Raw genomic sequence first — 17233 nt, 5'->3', positions numbered from 1 at the left:
CTGAGAGATACAAATCAATGTCCAGACAATAAAAGTGTGGCTTGTTTACGGACCCCTTCCATTAGGTCGGTGCCTGTCGGAGTCTGACTGAGAGACCCGTTACCCAGCATTCCCCAAGGCCGAGGCCTCTATAGTGTAATTAGTAAATCATTACGTAAAGCCTTTGCATCAGTGCAACAAGGGCAGCGTTGCATTCCTGTGACTGCTTTTGCTGTTAAGCTCCAGTCAAGCTGCTTTCCAGGGTCAATGTTCAGTCAGAGGTTTGCTGGCCGTGGGATTCCAGTGATGCATCTGAATATTTGTTATTTTATCACTAATAAAAGAGATTCTTTGCAGTCTGTGACTTTCACACACTGACCTCGATGTTTAAGACTGAAGATGGTTAGGATGATAGTAGACGTCTAAAAATGTGTAAGGCTCAAAAATCCAATATCTTTTTGTAATGCATGTTTTGTCAGTGGCAAGAGAGACTGTTTATAGGTAAACAATGTAAGTTTGCAACTGTACTTATTATACAAGAATGTTTTGAGCTAAACATTCTTGTATTATAATTATCCATTAATTCCATTGTTACGGCTGGCAAACTGAACAGTCTGCTACAAAGAGGAGCAAATACAGTCACAATTTCTGTCATTTCTACTTAAAGTACAATATACTATTCTATAATTTAGTTTTCAGAGCAGCTTGATTTTCTGAATGAAAAATACAATTTCCAAAACTGAAAGTGGGTTTTACAGTGCAGGAAAGAAACAGAATAATATATGTATACATATATATATATATATATATATATATACATATAATTAAAAAAAAAGGTTTTCAATTAGCTACTCTAAAACCTTGTATTTAGTGCCACCTGCTGGCCATATTAGTTTCAATAAAATATATGTTTGAAATATTAAATATATGATTGGCTTTAAACAAATAATTTGGTAGCGATTTGTCTTTCAGCAAATATTTGTAGTTTGTGAGAAACATCTTATCATATCAAGACACGGCTGTATTAACAGTTATCTACTACGGTTGCCCTTAACATCAGTTTTTGTATCTAAATATTAACACAACTCAAATAAAATATCTAAAGTACGTAGTACCTACTGTTAACGGCAAGTCGTATTTTCTTCTCTCTCTCTCTCTCTCTCTTTTTGCTTACAAATAATAATAATTGTTTATTTGCGAAGTGTTCTTACGGCGCATGCGCAGTCGGTCAGGCGGATGTTGTTGATGTGCAAACCAGCTGCAAACTTTCCTCACTCAATCACTAAAGCTGCTGCATTAATCGGCCTCTGGTAATTACTGCTATCGAACTGTTATTAGTTAATGAGTGCAGGCATGTCGTGATGGTGTTTTAGTTTGATGTTTTAGGGGTTTTGCAGGTTTGTGAGCCCGATGGCTGCTTTTGTTTATTTCCTGTTGCTTGCATCTGAATTCAGATCATCATCTGTTATCATTGATATTACAGTTATCAAACCATTTACTAAATGCAGGCTAGATTCTAGATCATTCAAACACTTATTTAACAGTATTCTTGCTGTTCTGTGATATTTGGATGATCATCGCAGCTTTAGCTGTGATTGCTAACGTTAACTGTTTATGCGAGTCTAGCAATGAATGTGAATTAAATTGTTTTTTAATGTGAACTGCTTCGTTTAGCGCCAGTTTAATGTAGGTTATGTTTAAGATAACATGGATAAACAGATCTATTAAAAATAAATCAAAAAGATATATTGCTAGATAGGTTGCTAATGACAGTTTGGATTGATAATGTCATAAACTCTAAATACATGTTATTAACGATAGACGTAAATGTATAAAAAGAGTCATTTCAAGCATTTTGTATTAAATTTATGTATAATAAATGCTTTTTGTGTCATTCTGAATATCCAGGTTGCCAGATCCTCTGTCATGAAATCCTCCTGATTAATTGACATGTGTTGGTAAAATGGCCGCTGAGCTGTTTCCTGCCAAAAAACTGGCCACTGTCACACCCACCGCTGTTCAACAGTACCAGCAGCAGAACGTCCGCAACAACAACACCATTCAGGGATGTAACTGGCAAGGCTTGTATCCCACTATCAGAGAGAGGTGAATCAATCTTTCTCTTGTGCATTGCTCTGTTATGCTGCCTACCTAGACAGCACGTGATGTTGCATTGATGGCACTGGATGTGAAGGGTCTCACTCATTTGTCCTCTGCAGAAACTCAGTCATGTTCAACAACGAGCTGATGGCCGATATTCATTTTGTGGTGGGACCTCCTGGAGGAACCCAGAGAGTGCCGGGACACAAGGTACAGAATTACCAGGCTTCAGCCATGTTTCAGAAATACTGACATGGAATCACTCCAGTAAATACAATAAATTAGAAATTAAGAAATTAGATATTAGAGTATTTTAATTAGATTTCTTTTTTTTTATGCAGAATTTATTTATTTTTTCTATTATTATGTTTTTTTTTTATACATTTATAGTTCTGATATTTTTCCAGTACTAAAACGATGTCGTGAATGTGTTTAAAGATCAAAATCTAAGGTGAGGTCCAATAAAGTGAGGTTTAATTTTCTTTTTAGAACAATTAAAAAAAAAAAATTGTATTAAATACATTTAAATTCTATTTTATTGCATTACAAACTCTCAAATTGTTATGTTATGGGGACTTTAAGGATAAAAATATAATTTATTTGACAGCATTTTTGATTAAAATAGGGAAATAAATGTTCAATTAATTTATTTATAAATTTATAAATGTAATCCTTCTTTTTTCCCATAACTAATGATCTGGTTATCAGCTTAACAATTTGAGTGAATGTTTAGTATTTGGTTTGTTTCCCATTTGCTTCAATGGCGGCAGCGTTCGGTAGAATTTACAGAATTGTCTGCGCTCTGTTTTCAGGTATATGAAATCCTCCTGATTAATTGACATGTGTTGGTAAAATGGCCGCTGAGCTGTTTCCTGCCAAAAAACTGGCCACTGTCACACCCACCGCTGTTCAACAGTACCAGCAGCAGAACGTCCGCAACAACAACACCATTCAGGGATGTAACTGGCAAGGCTTGTATCCCACTATCAGAGAGAGGTGAATCACTCTTTCTCTTGTGTATTGCTCTGTCATGCTGCCTACCTAGACAGCACGTGATGTTGCATTGATAGCGCTGTATGTGAAGGGTCTCGCTCATTTGTCCTCTGCAGAAACACAGTCATGTTCAACAACGAGCTGATGGCCGATATTCATTTTGTGGTGGGACCTCCTGGAGGAACCCAGAGAGTGCCGGGACACAAGGTACAGAATTACCACACTTCAGCCGTGTTACCAATACACTGACATTGAATCCAGTGAATACAATACATTAAATAACTTGAGAAAATAAATGGAGAATTTTAAGTAGGTTTTTTTATTTATATAAATACATGTATATAATGTCATTATAAATCATATTTATAATCTCTTTTTGAATTCATTGTCTTTCCCTCTTTCAGTATGTCCTGGCTGTGGGTAGTTCTGTATTTCATGCCATGTTCTACGGAGAACTGGCTGAAGATAAGGATGAGATCCGGATCCCTGATGTTGAGCCGGCGTCATTCCTGGCCATGTTGAAGTACGGTTTTCAAAGCTATTAATGAAACAAAACATTTTTGCACATTTTTTATGTGATGGGGTCATGAAGATAGCACATGGGGTCCAAAAGTCTGAGAACACTAGTGATTTGTTTTCTAATAAAATAAATATAATTATCATTTATTTATTTTACTTTATATAGATTTTATGTCTACTGATGAGATCGACCTGTGTGCAGACACAGTTCTCGCCACGCTGTACGCCGCCAAAAAATACATCGTTCCCCACTTGGCCCGCGCTTGCGTCAACTTCCTGGAGACCAGCCTGAGCGCGCGAAACGCCTGCGTCCTGCTCTCTCAGAGCTGCCTGTTCGAGGAGCCCGACCTCACGCAGCGCTGCTGGGAGGTGATCGACGCGCAGGCCGAGCTCGCGCTCCGCTCCGAGGGGTTCTGCGACATCGACGCTCAGACTCTGGAGAGCATCCTGCGGCGCGAGACACTCAACGCCAAGGAGATGGTGGTGTTGGAGGCGGCGTTGAGCTGGGCGGAGGCCGAGTGTCACCGACAGGAACTCCAGCCCAGCATCGAGAACAAACGGCTTGTTTTGGGAAAGAACATCTACCTGATACGGATCCCGGCGATGGCGCTCGATGATTTCGCCAACGGCGTGGCGCAGTCCGGCGTGCTGACGCTCAACGAAACCAACGATATCTTCCTGTGGTACACAGCGGCCAAGAAACCGGAGCTCAAGTTCGTCTGTAAACCACGCAAAGGGTTGACGCCGCAGAGGTGCCACCGCTTTCAGTCCTGCGCCTACCGCAGCAATCAGTGGCGATACCGCGGCCGCTGCGACAGCATCCAGTTCGCCGTGGACAAGCGCGTCTTCATCGCCGGGTTCGGGCTGTACGGCTCCAGCTGCGGCTCGGCCGAGTACCAGGCCAAGATCGAGCTGAAGCGCCAAGGCAGCGTGACGCTCGGGGTCGCCATCATCAAGTACTTCTCCGACGGCTCCAGCAACACCTTCCCCGTCTTCTTCGAGTACCCGGTGCAGATCGAACCCGACACCTTCTACACGGCCAGCGTGGTTCTGGACGGGAATGAGTTGAGTTATTTTGGCCAGGAGGGGATGACGGAGGTCCAGTGCGGGAAGGTGACCTTCCAGTTCCAGTGCTCGTCGGACAGCACCAACGGGACGGGTGTGCAGGGGGGTCAGATCCCTGAACTCATATTTTATGCTTGAGAGAGCATCCTGTTCTGGGGTGCGTTTCCCAAAAGCAACTATGGTCGCAGGTTCCATCGTTACCAATAGAGTTCAGTGGAACTAACGACCATAGTTAGCTAACGATGCTTTAGGGAAACGCACCCCTGATTAATTAGAACCCAATGTTTGTTGTTCCTTAATGAAGTGCTGCTCAGAATTTGCACAAAGGCTGCAAAGAAGATTATTAGAGATTACTGACAATCCATATAGACTATATTAGAAGTGTTTGTGCACCTAAAAAAAATGAAGTTTGGTTATCATTTACTCACCCTCATTGTCTTCCAAACGCATTTCATGCTGCTGTTTTCAATCCAGGATCAATGGAGACTGAGGCTGTCAGAGTTCTGAAATATTAAAGCGTTCTATATAACTTGTGAGCTGTAATTTACACCATACAAAAGTTTGGGGTCAGTACTACAGTAGTCAACATTTGAAGTGGATCAAAACCTTTCGCCAAAGTTGTCCAAAAACCAAAATGCGTTCTTGTATTAAGACAACTTTGATTAACTTTTTTGATCCACTTCAAATGTTGACTACTGTATTTTTAAGTAATAAATTAATACTTTTAATCAACAAGGATCCATTAAATGAATTACAAGTTACAGTAATGACATATAATGTTACGAAAGGTTTCTATTTCAAATACATGCTGTTCTTTTGAACCTTCTACTCATCAAAGAATTCTGAAAAAAATCTGTTTAATAAGCAATAATTATTAATAAGCAGCAGCCCAGCTGTTTTCAACATTCGTAATAATAAGAAATGCTTCCTGAGCAGCGAATCAGTATATTAGAATGATTTCTGAAGGATCATGTGACACTGAAGACTGGAGGAATTATGCTGAAAATTCAGCTTTGCGTCACAGGAATAAATTACATCTTAAAATATTTTCAAATCGAAAACAGTTACTTTAAATTGTAATAATATTTCACCATATTACTGATTTTACTGTATTTGAGCAAATCAATTTACCAACCCCAAACTTTTGAACAGAGGTTTGTTTTTGTTTTGTTTTGATTAGTTGAGGCTCTCAAGCTCTCAAGTCTCATTTCCAGTTGAACGAGTGAATGATTTTTAATCAATAATGACCAGTTTCCTCACATAAAAGCTGTCATATGATTTAAGATCACTTGTAAAATGGTGCACAAGTGAATCAGATGACATGAGGTTGAGTAAATGATCTCATTTTCATTTTTATGTGACGCATTTCGTTAAGAGAAGAGATTATGATCCACTTATTTAGCTGGATAAATATTTATCTCAAAGCATTATTGAAAGACACTAATAAGAACACGTCCGCTAAAAATAAAGTAAATCTTAAACGTTTCAACACAAATAACATGTGCATCACGTAAAATCCTCATGAAGTGAGTTTTTGAGCGTTGGGGTCTCCTGTCGTTAGGTTTGCGTTTTCACGTGACTGACAGCGTTTAAGCTAAATAATCATTCCGTGATGTTTACTCTGACTAACAGCAGACATGTTGTGTTTCTTGTGAGGAAGATGATTTAATATCTTGAAATCTAATTTGTGAAGTCACACACTTGATTTATTCTACAGAATCATATTTGTATCGCCTTGCGTGTCGTATCGTAATGAAACCGTATTTTACTGAGCTCTGAAGTATTTGTAGAATTTTTTTACTCAACACGTGACGCACAATTTGTCCTGAAGCGTTTCGCTATAAACTTATTTTCTCTACTTAATATTCATGTAATCCTATATTTTATAACATTTTGGTGCAACACAACATTGTATGTAAGCGGCATGAAGTTAAGAGGGGTTTTACAAGACTTTGTTAAGACTTTGAGAGAAAAGATGAGGAGAGAGAGAACTAGTGGTGCTGGTTAAGATAATATCACTATTACTATTATTACTCAAACTGCAACATGGATTTTTTTAAAGGAATAGTTGTCCTAAAAATTAAAATTTGCTGAAAATGTACTCCGCCTCAGGCCATCCAAGATGTAGATGAGTTTGATTGTTCATAAGAACAGATTTGGAGAAATTCAGCATTATATCACTACATCCTCTGCAGTGAATGGGTGCCGTCAGAATGAGTCCAAACAGCTGATAAAAACATCACAGTAATCCATACCACTCCAGTCCAACCATTAACATTTTGTGATTCAAAAAACTGCATGTTTGTGAGAAACAAATCCATCATGGCGTTTTAACTTTAAACCGTCACTTCTGGCCAAAAATAAATCCATAATAACGCTTACTTCAGTAAAAATGGCCGTCCCCTGTTGTCCTCTCACATCATCCAACCACATACTTGTTTAGAACTGTTCAGGGCTGCGTTTCCCAAAAGCATCGTAAGCCTCATGGAGATACGATCAACTTAGGCTTACGATGCTTTTGGGAAACGCAGCCCTGGACTGTTTTTGCTTGTAAACAGTGCTTGATCTGTGCATATTTCTCTCCTGATTCAGACAAGACAACTTTTTCCACTGGAGAAAGCGATATTATATAGCGGACACGTATTTAAGCAAGAAACGAGAGTTATAAAAAATAAAAAACCTTGATGATGGATTTTTTTCTTCTTCTTTGAACTTGTGGATTATTGTGATGTTTTTATCAGCTGTTTGGACTCTCATTCTGACGGCACCCATTCACTGCAGAGGATGCATTGGTGAACAAGTAATGTAATGCTACATTTCTCCAAATCTGTTCTGATGAAGAAACAAACTCGTCTACGTCTTGAATGGCCCGAGGGGGAATATATTGTCATCAAATTTTCATTTTTGGTTGAACTATTCCTTCAAAATTTAAAACTACGGTGGACAACTCAAGGTGTTCTAATCGGTCACTTTTCCAACAATCAGACGATAAAATGGGGAGAGAAAAAAATCAGTCATTAAAGGAGGGATCCGAGCCACAATATCATAGACAGTGGGATTGTTTACTAAGGCCAGTAAGAAATCGCCCAGCAATCACCATAGCAATGGCCTGTCAATCATCTGTAACAGCATGGCGGCGAGGCCAAGCACCATTTGCATTTGCTTCAGGAATTGTACAAATGATACTGTGGTGATAAAATAGATGTGGTTTTCAACCTGAAACACTACACAACACTCCAGCTCTTACATGTGTATGTCCATGTCAAACCTTAATTGCACTATTTCTCATAAAGTAGCTGTTTTTTAGTAACACTGTGGCACAATCTAGTCATTTCATTCCGTTGGTTTTACTTCTGAAATGCTTGTGATCTGGACTGGGGTTCCGCTTTATTTGGTCAAATCAAACCTTGTGTTATTGACATTACTCTGTAATTTGTGCCTTTTCTGGATTGGGTCTAATGATGTGAACTACCCAAGCGGTTCTTACATGTACACTAAATTCCTGGACCATGAGGCGAGATGTTTTTACATGCTCTGAGCACTGGTCGTATTCATCTGGAATTGTAAGTGTAAGAGGTTTTCATTCATTCACAGCTGTATTTTGATATATGGCATGAGTGAGGTTCTGTTATGTAGAAAATGAGGTGCCCGTGAAAGTGCCAACAGACTTGTTTGAATGTGTGAGCGGCGTTTGTGTCAACATGAATAAAGCTAACTTTAACTCCAGCTTCTCGGTGTCTATTTTTCATTAAAAGTGACACTCTGAAACTACAGTAAATCTAATCTCTTCTTGAAGGCACATATTTGACACTTCAGGCAAAACTGAAAATTGACATTGCTCACTGATTTTGAAGAATTATATATTTTTTGCAGATGAAACTCATAAGTTTGGAATGACAGGGTTAGTAAACGATGACAGAATTTTCAGTTTTGGTTCAACGATCCCTTTAAATCAATAGAAATCGGTTTTTGCCACGGCAGAAAAAGGGAATTGCGACATCTATTTGAAAATATATCCTACAAACGTGACTTTGTCACTTTTGTATGTAGAAGTTAAGACCATTTCTTCTTCACATCAAGCAAAATTGTACATATGTGTATGTTGTGTATTCTAAAAGTTCTAAATAGAATCTAAGTATGGACTCAAAATTAAATCGGCAAATTGAAAAAATCTAATAAAATAGTTACACTTTAGACTAAGAATTTCTTCGAATTGCAGCATCTAATCATTAAAAACCTTCGTTTTTATTTCTACATTTTTTGTTTTTGTTTTAAAAAAATAACTTACTACTAGGTATTAATAATAGTTATGATGATGAAATAATAGAATGTTTATTCTGTTAAATTACAAAAATTAAATTAAATATTAAATTAAAAAAAGAAACTACTATAGTAATACTACTATTTTGCTGTAAAATAAAGAAATAGGATTTAATCATTTTTTACAGAACAACACTAAAATTACAATAGCAATTATTTAATAAAAGTTTTTTTTTTTTTTTTTGGATGACTCAAAACATGGTTCTCATTTCATTGCTAGTGACTCCTCACAAACCCACCTCCTCTATCAATTTTGAAAACTCTCTGGATCTACACAAATTAGCTATGTCAGACTGATCTAGAGACACCAGTCTGAAGCAGCAGATCATGAGATTTTGTGTACGGTGTAAACAAACCCTTGACGTGTTCATCCAAAAATGGCCGGTCAATTACAAAAGTCTGAAGCAAAAATTTTGAACTAGGAGAAAGTATGATGTTTATTATCAAAGTATTTTGTCTCCAAGCACAAATCAGTCACTAAAGTAACACACAAAGACTCCAGAAAACCAACTCGAGTTGAGACTTGAGTCTCTTGTTATGAGAATCATTTTGTCTTTTGTTTCTTGCGCACTTGAAACTGTTCAGTTTTGTTCTTGATGGATCTGACAAGCAATGATAAACTGGGGTCCATGACTTTAGTGGAGGATGACGGCGCCTCTGCTCCATCCTTCTCCTGCGCCTCCTCCTGGCTGTGCTGTCGCTCCTCTCTGCGTCTCTGTTTCTCCTCTAAGATGCTCTGCGTTGCTTTGGTCTTCTTGTAGGCCGGGTCGGACGGGTCCAGGTTGTAGAGATGGGACGTGAACATGGCTTGGAAGCGTGAGTCCTGAACGTCCACCTGGAAGTCGTCCTCCTCTAGTGGCGTGTTGCTCTTCAGGAGTTTCTTCCTCTTCTTCTTGCTCAGGTTCTGCTGCTCGACGATCTTGGCATAGTTGAAATGTTTGTGCTTGTTGTCTTCTTCGTCGTCCATCAGCAGCTCCATCTCAGCCTAGATGCCACGACACAGCCGTTACCATGATGCATTACCCACAAACACACATTCATGAACATCAGAGAAACATACCCTCCGTCTCTCCAGCTCTTCCTGTTCTTCTGGTGTCTTCTCTTCATCCTTCTTCCTGTTCTTCTTGTTTTTCAGGGATGCTGCAGAGAGGATATAGATTAGAGCACTAAAGGTGTAATACTTCCTGAAGGAATATGAGAAACTCTGATGTTGAATATAATAAAGCATGAGGGGAGTAAAGTGCAGACTCGTCACTAACCTGTCGAGCCGAGCTTATTTATTTTTTATTATATGTTTAATATATTTACAGAATAAAAATGCATATTTTTATTATATTCTTAACAGTAATATGCAATGTTACTTTTAAATATAAAATAAAACATTAAACAATTCAAAAATAAAACAAACAAAACAAACATTAAAACAAAATGAATATTAATTAATAATATTAATATTTATATTAAATTGTTTAGAATTAATAAGCTATGAAATATAACTAAATTGAACACTCTTGATACCTGGTACCCATGTGACTTCCATATCCATGCTGTCATCCTTCTCCTTGTCTTTGTCCTGAAAGCTCTTCAGTAGTTCTACATCAGCAGGAAGTTCATCATCACTGATCCCAGGCTCCGCCTCCGCTGCTTCCTGCACAAGACAAAAGAGCATATGTGAGGTCAAAAGGACAGAAATGAAGGACAAACGACATGATTATTTCCTCAGCGACACATTTACCTTCTTCCCTTTCCTCTTCTCTTTCTTTTTCTCCTTTCTCTTCTGCAGGTACTGCTCCCATGGAGTCAGCTGATCTTTGCCCTCCATTTTCTTCTTCACAAGCTTCTCAGTCGTTTTCTTCAGTCCTAAAAAGCAATGAAATTAATAAACATTAATAAAAAATACATGTTAATATTATATAACATGTACCTAATTTTATTTACTTCCATATCCATGCTGTCATCCTTCTCCTTGTCTTTGTCCTGAAAGCTCTTCAGTAGTTCTCTGTATTTAGCAATCTGCTCTGTGCTCTTCTTCTCTTTACTGCTCTTTTTCTCCTCAGGAAGAGGCTCAGCTGAGAGAACATTCAATTCAACACAACAACATTTCTGATGGATGAAAAAGTACCATTACCGGTTCAGAATCATGTTGATAGATGATTCAGTCATCACTAACCTTCTGCCTGTTGCTCTGCCTCTTCCTCATCCTCCTCTTCCTCACTGGAGGAGGCCAGGTAAGCCTTGAAGTCCATGTCCAACAGGTCGTCCTTATTGAACTTCCTGCAGAGAGCCGTGACCCGGTCGTGATCCGTTTCATCCCACGTCAGCTCGACCTAAAGACAAGCAGCAGATCCAAGTCATGCATTATTGTAGATGGAGTGTAACAGCTCAGACTTGATGTAGGATGCAGCGTGACAGACCTTGGCTGTGGTGGTGGCCGTCGATGTGAAGAGTTTGGGCTTGTAGGAACTGTAATCCACATCAGTGGCTCTGTCTTTCGGCTCGTCGTCAAACGTCACGTCGTCAGGGATGAACCTGCAAAACGCCCAGAGCCACAAACATGAGCCAATGTCACATTAAGAGAAATCAGCCATCTTTAAAACAATATGCAAGCGCCAAGTTCTTAGAAATGTTAAGATGGTTAACATTTGATGGTTTCAGTTAAAACATTTCAATTGAATGTCTCTGTGAATGTGAGGCACTCACCGCAGGTCGATCATCGAGCAGCTGCTCTCGTACTCGTAGCCGTCACACTCCGCGTAAATCTTTGCTGCTGTTTCGACGGAGTCGCACTCCACCACGCCGTAGTAATACCTCAGACGCTTGAACTGATAGTCTCGCACTTTCTCTCGGTAGACCCTGAAAACACACGGAAGACCTTAACTGGTTAAAACCATGCTTCCTCTGATCGAAACAAAAGAAACAACATGATCCTTGAAAACCATTCAGAGATAGAAGACATTAAATATTGTCAAAAGGCTGAAAAATACTGAGATACAGGTAGGTAAGATTTTTTAATGTTTTGAAAGAAGTCTCTTCTGCTCACCATGGCGGCTGCATTTACAGTATTTGATCAAAAACACAGTAAAAACAGCAATATTGTGAAATATTATTACAATTTAAAACAACTATTTTCTGTTTGAATATATTTTAAAATGTAATTTATTGCAGCGATCAAAGCTGAATTTTCAGCATCATTACTCCAGTCTTCAGTGTCACATGATCCTTCAGAAGAATCATTCTAATATGCTGATTTACTGCTCAAGAAACATTTCTGATTATTATCAATGTTGAAAACAGTTGTGCTCCTTAATATTTTTGTGAGAATTGTTTAATGATTCTTTTTCATGAATAGAAAGAAGAGCATTTATTTGAGACCGAAATCACTGTCACTTTTGAATAATTAACTGCATTCTTCCTGAATAAAAACATTCATTTCTTTAAAAAACATTTAATTAAAATAAAAATGTAAAATTCATTAAATCCTTTTTTAGCTATCAATGTAGCATGCAACACAGCAACACTACACAACAATAAAAATTAAACAAATATCTAATTTCTAATGTTTTATATGCAGATTAAATAGGTTAAACTTTTGGCTTGTCTCCCGAGGCCACAGGAGGGCGCAATGAGCAAAATAATGCAGCACATTAAATTGTCAACACAAGGAAATAACTGTCTATAAGAAAACGTCCATTAAGTCTAAATTAACTCATATAAATCAAATATAATTTCATAAATTGCATAAACAATTATGAACAAAACAGCATCATGTATTTATGCATGCATTAATCCAAAGAGCCGAAGCGCCATTCACACAGATTGCCTTTGCGCAGCTCGTCAGTGAACAACGGCTCTGTGTAGTTAATGCTGCTCAATGTGAAAGCACGCAGGTGATGGAGATTTACCGCTGATTACAGAACCGGCTGTATGATGCGCATTAAATATCGTATGCGATTAATCGTGCAGCCCTAGTTTTAACCTAATCAAGATCTTCTACGCATTGAGCTTCTATATTTCTCTAATATTTTGAATGAATAACGCAGCAACTGCGCATCTCGTGGACTAGACTAACAAAACATTAAACTACGTCACTTACATCACCACCGCATCTCGTTCTCCACTGATGACGCTCCCTGACGCACATCTAACATTTGATTGTACTATTTTTGCATTCAAATGCAAATGTTTATTTTAAATTCGACTAATATACATTTTTTTATTCACAATCTCCTCATCACAGGCAGGCACAGCACTCATGTTCGTGTTTGTTGTCTGCATCACACAGAGCACGTGCCTATATCGAACATTTTTTATATCGTTATCGAAGAAGGTGTACCGTCGATACATATCGATACCGTTTTATCGCCCACGCCTAATAAGAATGTTTTAAATAAATATTGGCCATCTAGAACAGATTTTCTTCACTAAGCTTGTTTGCAATGCATCCTGGGATTCCCCTCACTGCAAAACTTGGTCGACCAAACCCCAATAAGAATCTGACCAGCTCCAGACAATGACTGTGGCCGGTACCTTTGCTCGTCTGTGTCGGCGTCAGGGTCCTCCGGGAGGCCGGCGAGCTCCAGCGGACCCTGAGTCTGTTCTGCACTCATCCTCTCCTTCCCCAACTCAGACGGATAGATCTGTCACACACACGTCACCAATCAGACTGACATGAGATTATGAGATTGTGCAGGAAACTGATGTGATAGTTACCGTCACAGACAGCACCACGCCGCCTTTGGGCTTAAACGAACTGAAGAGAGCCAGAAGATCTTTAGCTTTCAGTCTGTCCCAGTTCATGTTACAAACCGCCAACCGTCGGGAAGTCTAAACACACAAACACAGGAAATAACTCACCAGCAACAAACAGTAACACTTCAGTACGAGGACCAATTCTCACTATTAACTAGTTGCTTATATTAGCATGCCTACTTTTAACATATTGGCTGTTTATTAGTACTTATAAAGCAGATATTCTGCATGACCATATTCTACATCCTTAATCCTACCCAATACTTAAACTTAAGAACTACCTTACTAACTATTAATAAACAGCAGTTTATTGAGGCAGAAGTCATAGTTAATGGTTTGTTAATAGCGAGAATTGGACCTTAAAATAAAGTTTGACCCAACAAACACTAGAATGATTTATGAATACTTTTTTAAAATACATTTTGTGTAGTAAAGCAATAAGCCCCAAGAAGCCGTGGTTTACAGTGAATTTATAACAGCTAAGGGGCGTTGTTATGCGCTAAAACCCCCTTAGCTGTTATAAATTCACTGTAAACCACGGCTTCACGGGGCTTATTGCTTTTATAAAACGGTTATACGTAGTAAGGTTTCACAAAACAAAACAGAGCAAATAAAGTGTAATGATATTAATAAAAACAGTATTCTTCCACCAAACAATGTAGTTCCTCAGAATCCGTTGTGGTTGCAACAAAGTGGTTGCCAAGCAACAGACAAACGTAAACAAAGGTGTATGTTTGTAGTGTAATTTACAACAGCTTCGAACGTGGCTCAGCCAATTAGAATCAAGGACCGGAACTATCCGTTTTATAATTACTATTTTACCTGCATTATGCTACAAAAATAAATTTGGTTAAGAAAATGTGTTTAGATGTTGTTAAAATAATATCGCATTGAAAAAAAAATCGTAATGGCTGTTTTTCTTGATACAATTGTAATATAATAGAAATTACTTTATTAAATATATTTTATATAACACAAATAATATAAAATCATATTTTAATTTAATAAATATACTACTGTTTAAAGGTTTGGGGTCAGTTAATTTTTTGTTAGAAAGAGATTAATACTTTTTTTTTCAGCAAGGATGTATTTAATTGAACAAAAGTGACAATGAAGAAATGTATAATGTTACCAAATATTTCTATTTCAAATAAATGCTGGTATTATGAAATTTATACTCAAAGAATTCTGAAAAATAGGTTTTTTGAGGTTTCCACCAAAAATATTAAACAACAAAAACTTTTCAACACTGAAAATAATTTAAAAATATATATATTTTGGCGTAATTGCTGCTGAAAATTCAGATTTGCATCACAGGAATAAATTACATTTTAAAATATATTCAAATACAAAACAATTATTATTTCACAATATTACAGTTTTACTGTGTTTTTGATCAAAGAAATGCAGCTTTGGTGAGCGTAAGAGTCTTCTTTCAAACATTTAACTTCTGAACAGCAGTTTATGATTAATAAAGAATTGGGATGAATCTCACGTTGTCACTGCGTGGAGCATCTTTCCACATCTCTCCCCAGTCATGCTCAATCTCCTCTTCCTCATGGCGCAGACATTCCTCCAGCTCATCATCATCATCATCATCATCATCTTCATCAGAGCTGGTCTCAATGTTACCCTTCCCTCGAGCCAGGTCGGGTCCATTGTCGCTGTCATCACCTGACTCACTCTCGTCATCTTCATCAGCCTCCTCCTCCTCATCCTCTTCAACACCAGATTCCTCGTCCTCATCTGTTAAAAACAATACAAACGGCATCAAGCCATAAATAACATAAATGAACACCACTCGTATTGTCTTCAGAAAATCCATTTTAAAACAAAACAATCAGATACATTACTCAGATTAATAATGAATATTATGTGACCCTGGACTACAAAACCAGTCATAAGGGTCCATTTTTTGATATTGAGATTTATACATCATCTGAAAGCTGAATAAATACGTTTACCATTTATGTATGGTTTGTTAGGATAGGACAATATTTGGCTGAGATACAACTATTTGAAAATCTGAGCAAAAAAGAAAATCTAAATATTGAAAAAAAACGCCTTTAAAGTTGTCCAAATGAAGTTCTTAGCAATGCATATTACTAATCAAAAATTAAGTTTTGATATATTTACGGTAGGAAATTTACAAAATATCTATATTACAAAATACTACGTAAGTAAATACATAATACATAGTATTTACTCTTTGAATTCAATATGCACTGATTCTTATTTAAGCTACAAAAGTTATTTAGGTAAGAGCAGTGAGTGATTTTCTCTTTGTCTTTTGTTCATGGCCCCAAATATTGCAAGCCGTAGCAATATGCATATTGCATTATGTACATTTGCGATATTTCGATATATTGCACAGCCCTAGTCACATATATAAAATAAAGTTAATGCAGTACCTTCTTCAAACACTCTCACTCCCTTTACCAGCGGCTCTTTCGTTTTCTTAGCTTCTTTTGTCTTCGGGTTCTTCTCGGCTTCTTCCTCCTCTTCAGATTCATCGCTCTCTTCTTCATCCTCAACCTGAGGTTCCTCATCAGCCTTTTTCACTTTCTGTTCCTTCTTGGGCTTTTCCGTCTGCTCGTTCTCCTCTTCTTCGTCTGACTGCTCGGAGTCAGAGAGCTTGTAGAAGCGCTTGAGGTCCTCGGTGGACGTCTGGTTGACGGGTCGGCCGCGTTTATCGACTGTATACTTCAGTTTAAAGCGTTCGTCGTGGAACATGGACTTGAAACGCTTGTCGATTTTGACTTTGCGCTCTCTGCTGGGCATCTCCCAGAAGCGAGGGTCCTTCTGGACCTTCGAGAAGCGGTCGTCACCGCTTACAGTGTTTTTGGAGGCCATGGTGATTATTTGGAAGAGCCTGATGTAAGCATCAACCTGTGAAAAACACAGAAGTGGTGCATTTCAAGTACATGTGAAACCAAGTGTATATTCATTAAAAGAAATGTCGTGAAACATTTCTTACACAGATAACCCAAAATAATGTGGTTCATGTTTCCATCTGTATAGAAAACACTCGAGTCCAACTAAATCAGATTTAAACAAGCGCTCTTAAATCACAGGAAGACACTGATAAATTATGAAAAGGTAGAGTGGTGCTTGTTATCAAACTTTATATTTCAGTATTACCACGATTTAAGTTCATTCAAAAACGGAGGCATGTTGTCAAATTACAGTTTATAATGTTTACTTGTCATCTGGCTGTATGCAAATTTTGTGATATTCTGTAATTATTTGTTTACAGTGTCTGCCTGTAATTCGCACAGCACACATTCTACAGACTGTAATGACAAATAACTAAAACACTGTGCAAGTCGTTAACTGACAAAACATCATTGCAATTTATGAAAACCTAAAGAATTCAGGACAAAACTGACTGCGCAGTAAATAAAAACATTTATAAAGGCCAATACTGACCGACCGGTTTTCGTGCGATTTTACGGCACAGCTCCACACGTGTTTTCCCGTGACGCTTTACTACTTCCGTTACATCTTG

The 17233-nt window shown here is 38.0% G+C and overlaps 2 protein-coding genes across 2 annotated transcripts; one reads left to right on the top strand and one right to left on the bottom strand.

The window, feature by feature from the left end:
- Window positions 1-1203: 1203 nt before the first annotated feature.
- Window positions 1204-4861, top strand: btbd3a (BTB (POZ) domain containing 3a). The gene is made up of 5 exons (XM_016470022.1): window positions 1204-1289; window positions 1888-2085; window positions 2199-2289; window positions 3477-3600; window positions 3758-4861. Exons 2-5 carry the CDS (start codon window positions 1943-1945, stop codon window positions 4792-4794), a joined length of 1395 nt encoding a protein of 464 aa, XP_016325508.1. The 5' UTR covers window positions 1204-1289; window positions 1888-1942; the 3' UTR covers window positions 4795-4861.
- Window positions 4862-9216: 4355 nt separating this feature from the next.
- Window positions 9217-17233, bottom strand: LOC107675607 (ESF1 homolog). Its single transcript, XM_016470014.1, has 13 exons — window positions 17155-17233; window positions 16137-16614; window positions 15221-15471; window positions 13687-13800; window positions 13504-13613; window positions 11677-11829; window positions 11391-11505; window positions 11147-11303; window positions 10901-11045; window positions 10712-10838; window positions 10543-10624; window positions 10037-10131; window positions 9217-9961 (listed from the first exon to the last, which is right to left on the bottom strand). The coding sequence occupies exons 2-13, from the start codon at window positions 16576-16578 to the stop codon at window positions 9521-9523; spliced, it is 2232 nt and encodes a 743-aa protein (XP_016325500.1). The 5' UTR covers window positions 16579-16614; window positions 17155-17233; the 3' UTR covers window positions 9217-9520.

The sequence above is a fragment of the Sinocyclocheilus anshuiensis genome, unplaced genomic scaffold (assembly GCF_001515605.1).
Source record: "Sinocyclocheilus anshuiensis isolate Anshui unplaced genomic scaffold, SAMN03320099.WGS_v1.1 scaffold469, whole genome shotgun sequence".
NCBI lineage: Eukaryota > Metazoa > Chordata > Actinopteri > Cypriniformes > Cyprinidae > Sinocyclocheilus > Sinocyclocheilus anshuiensis.
This window is presented reverse-complemented; position numbering and strand designations above follow the sequence as displayed.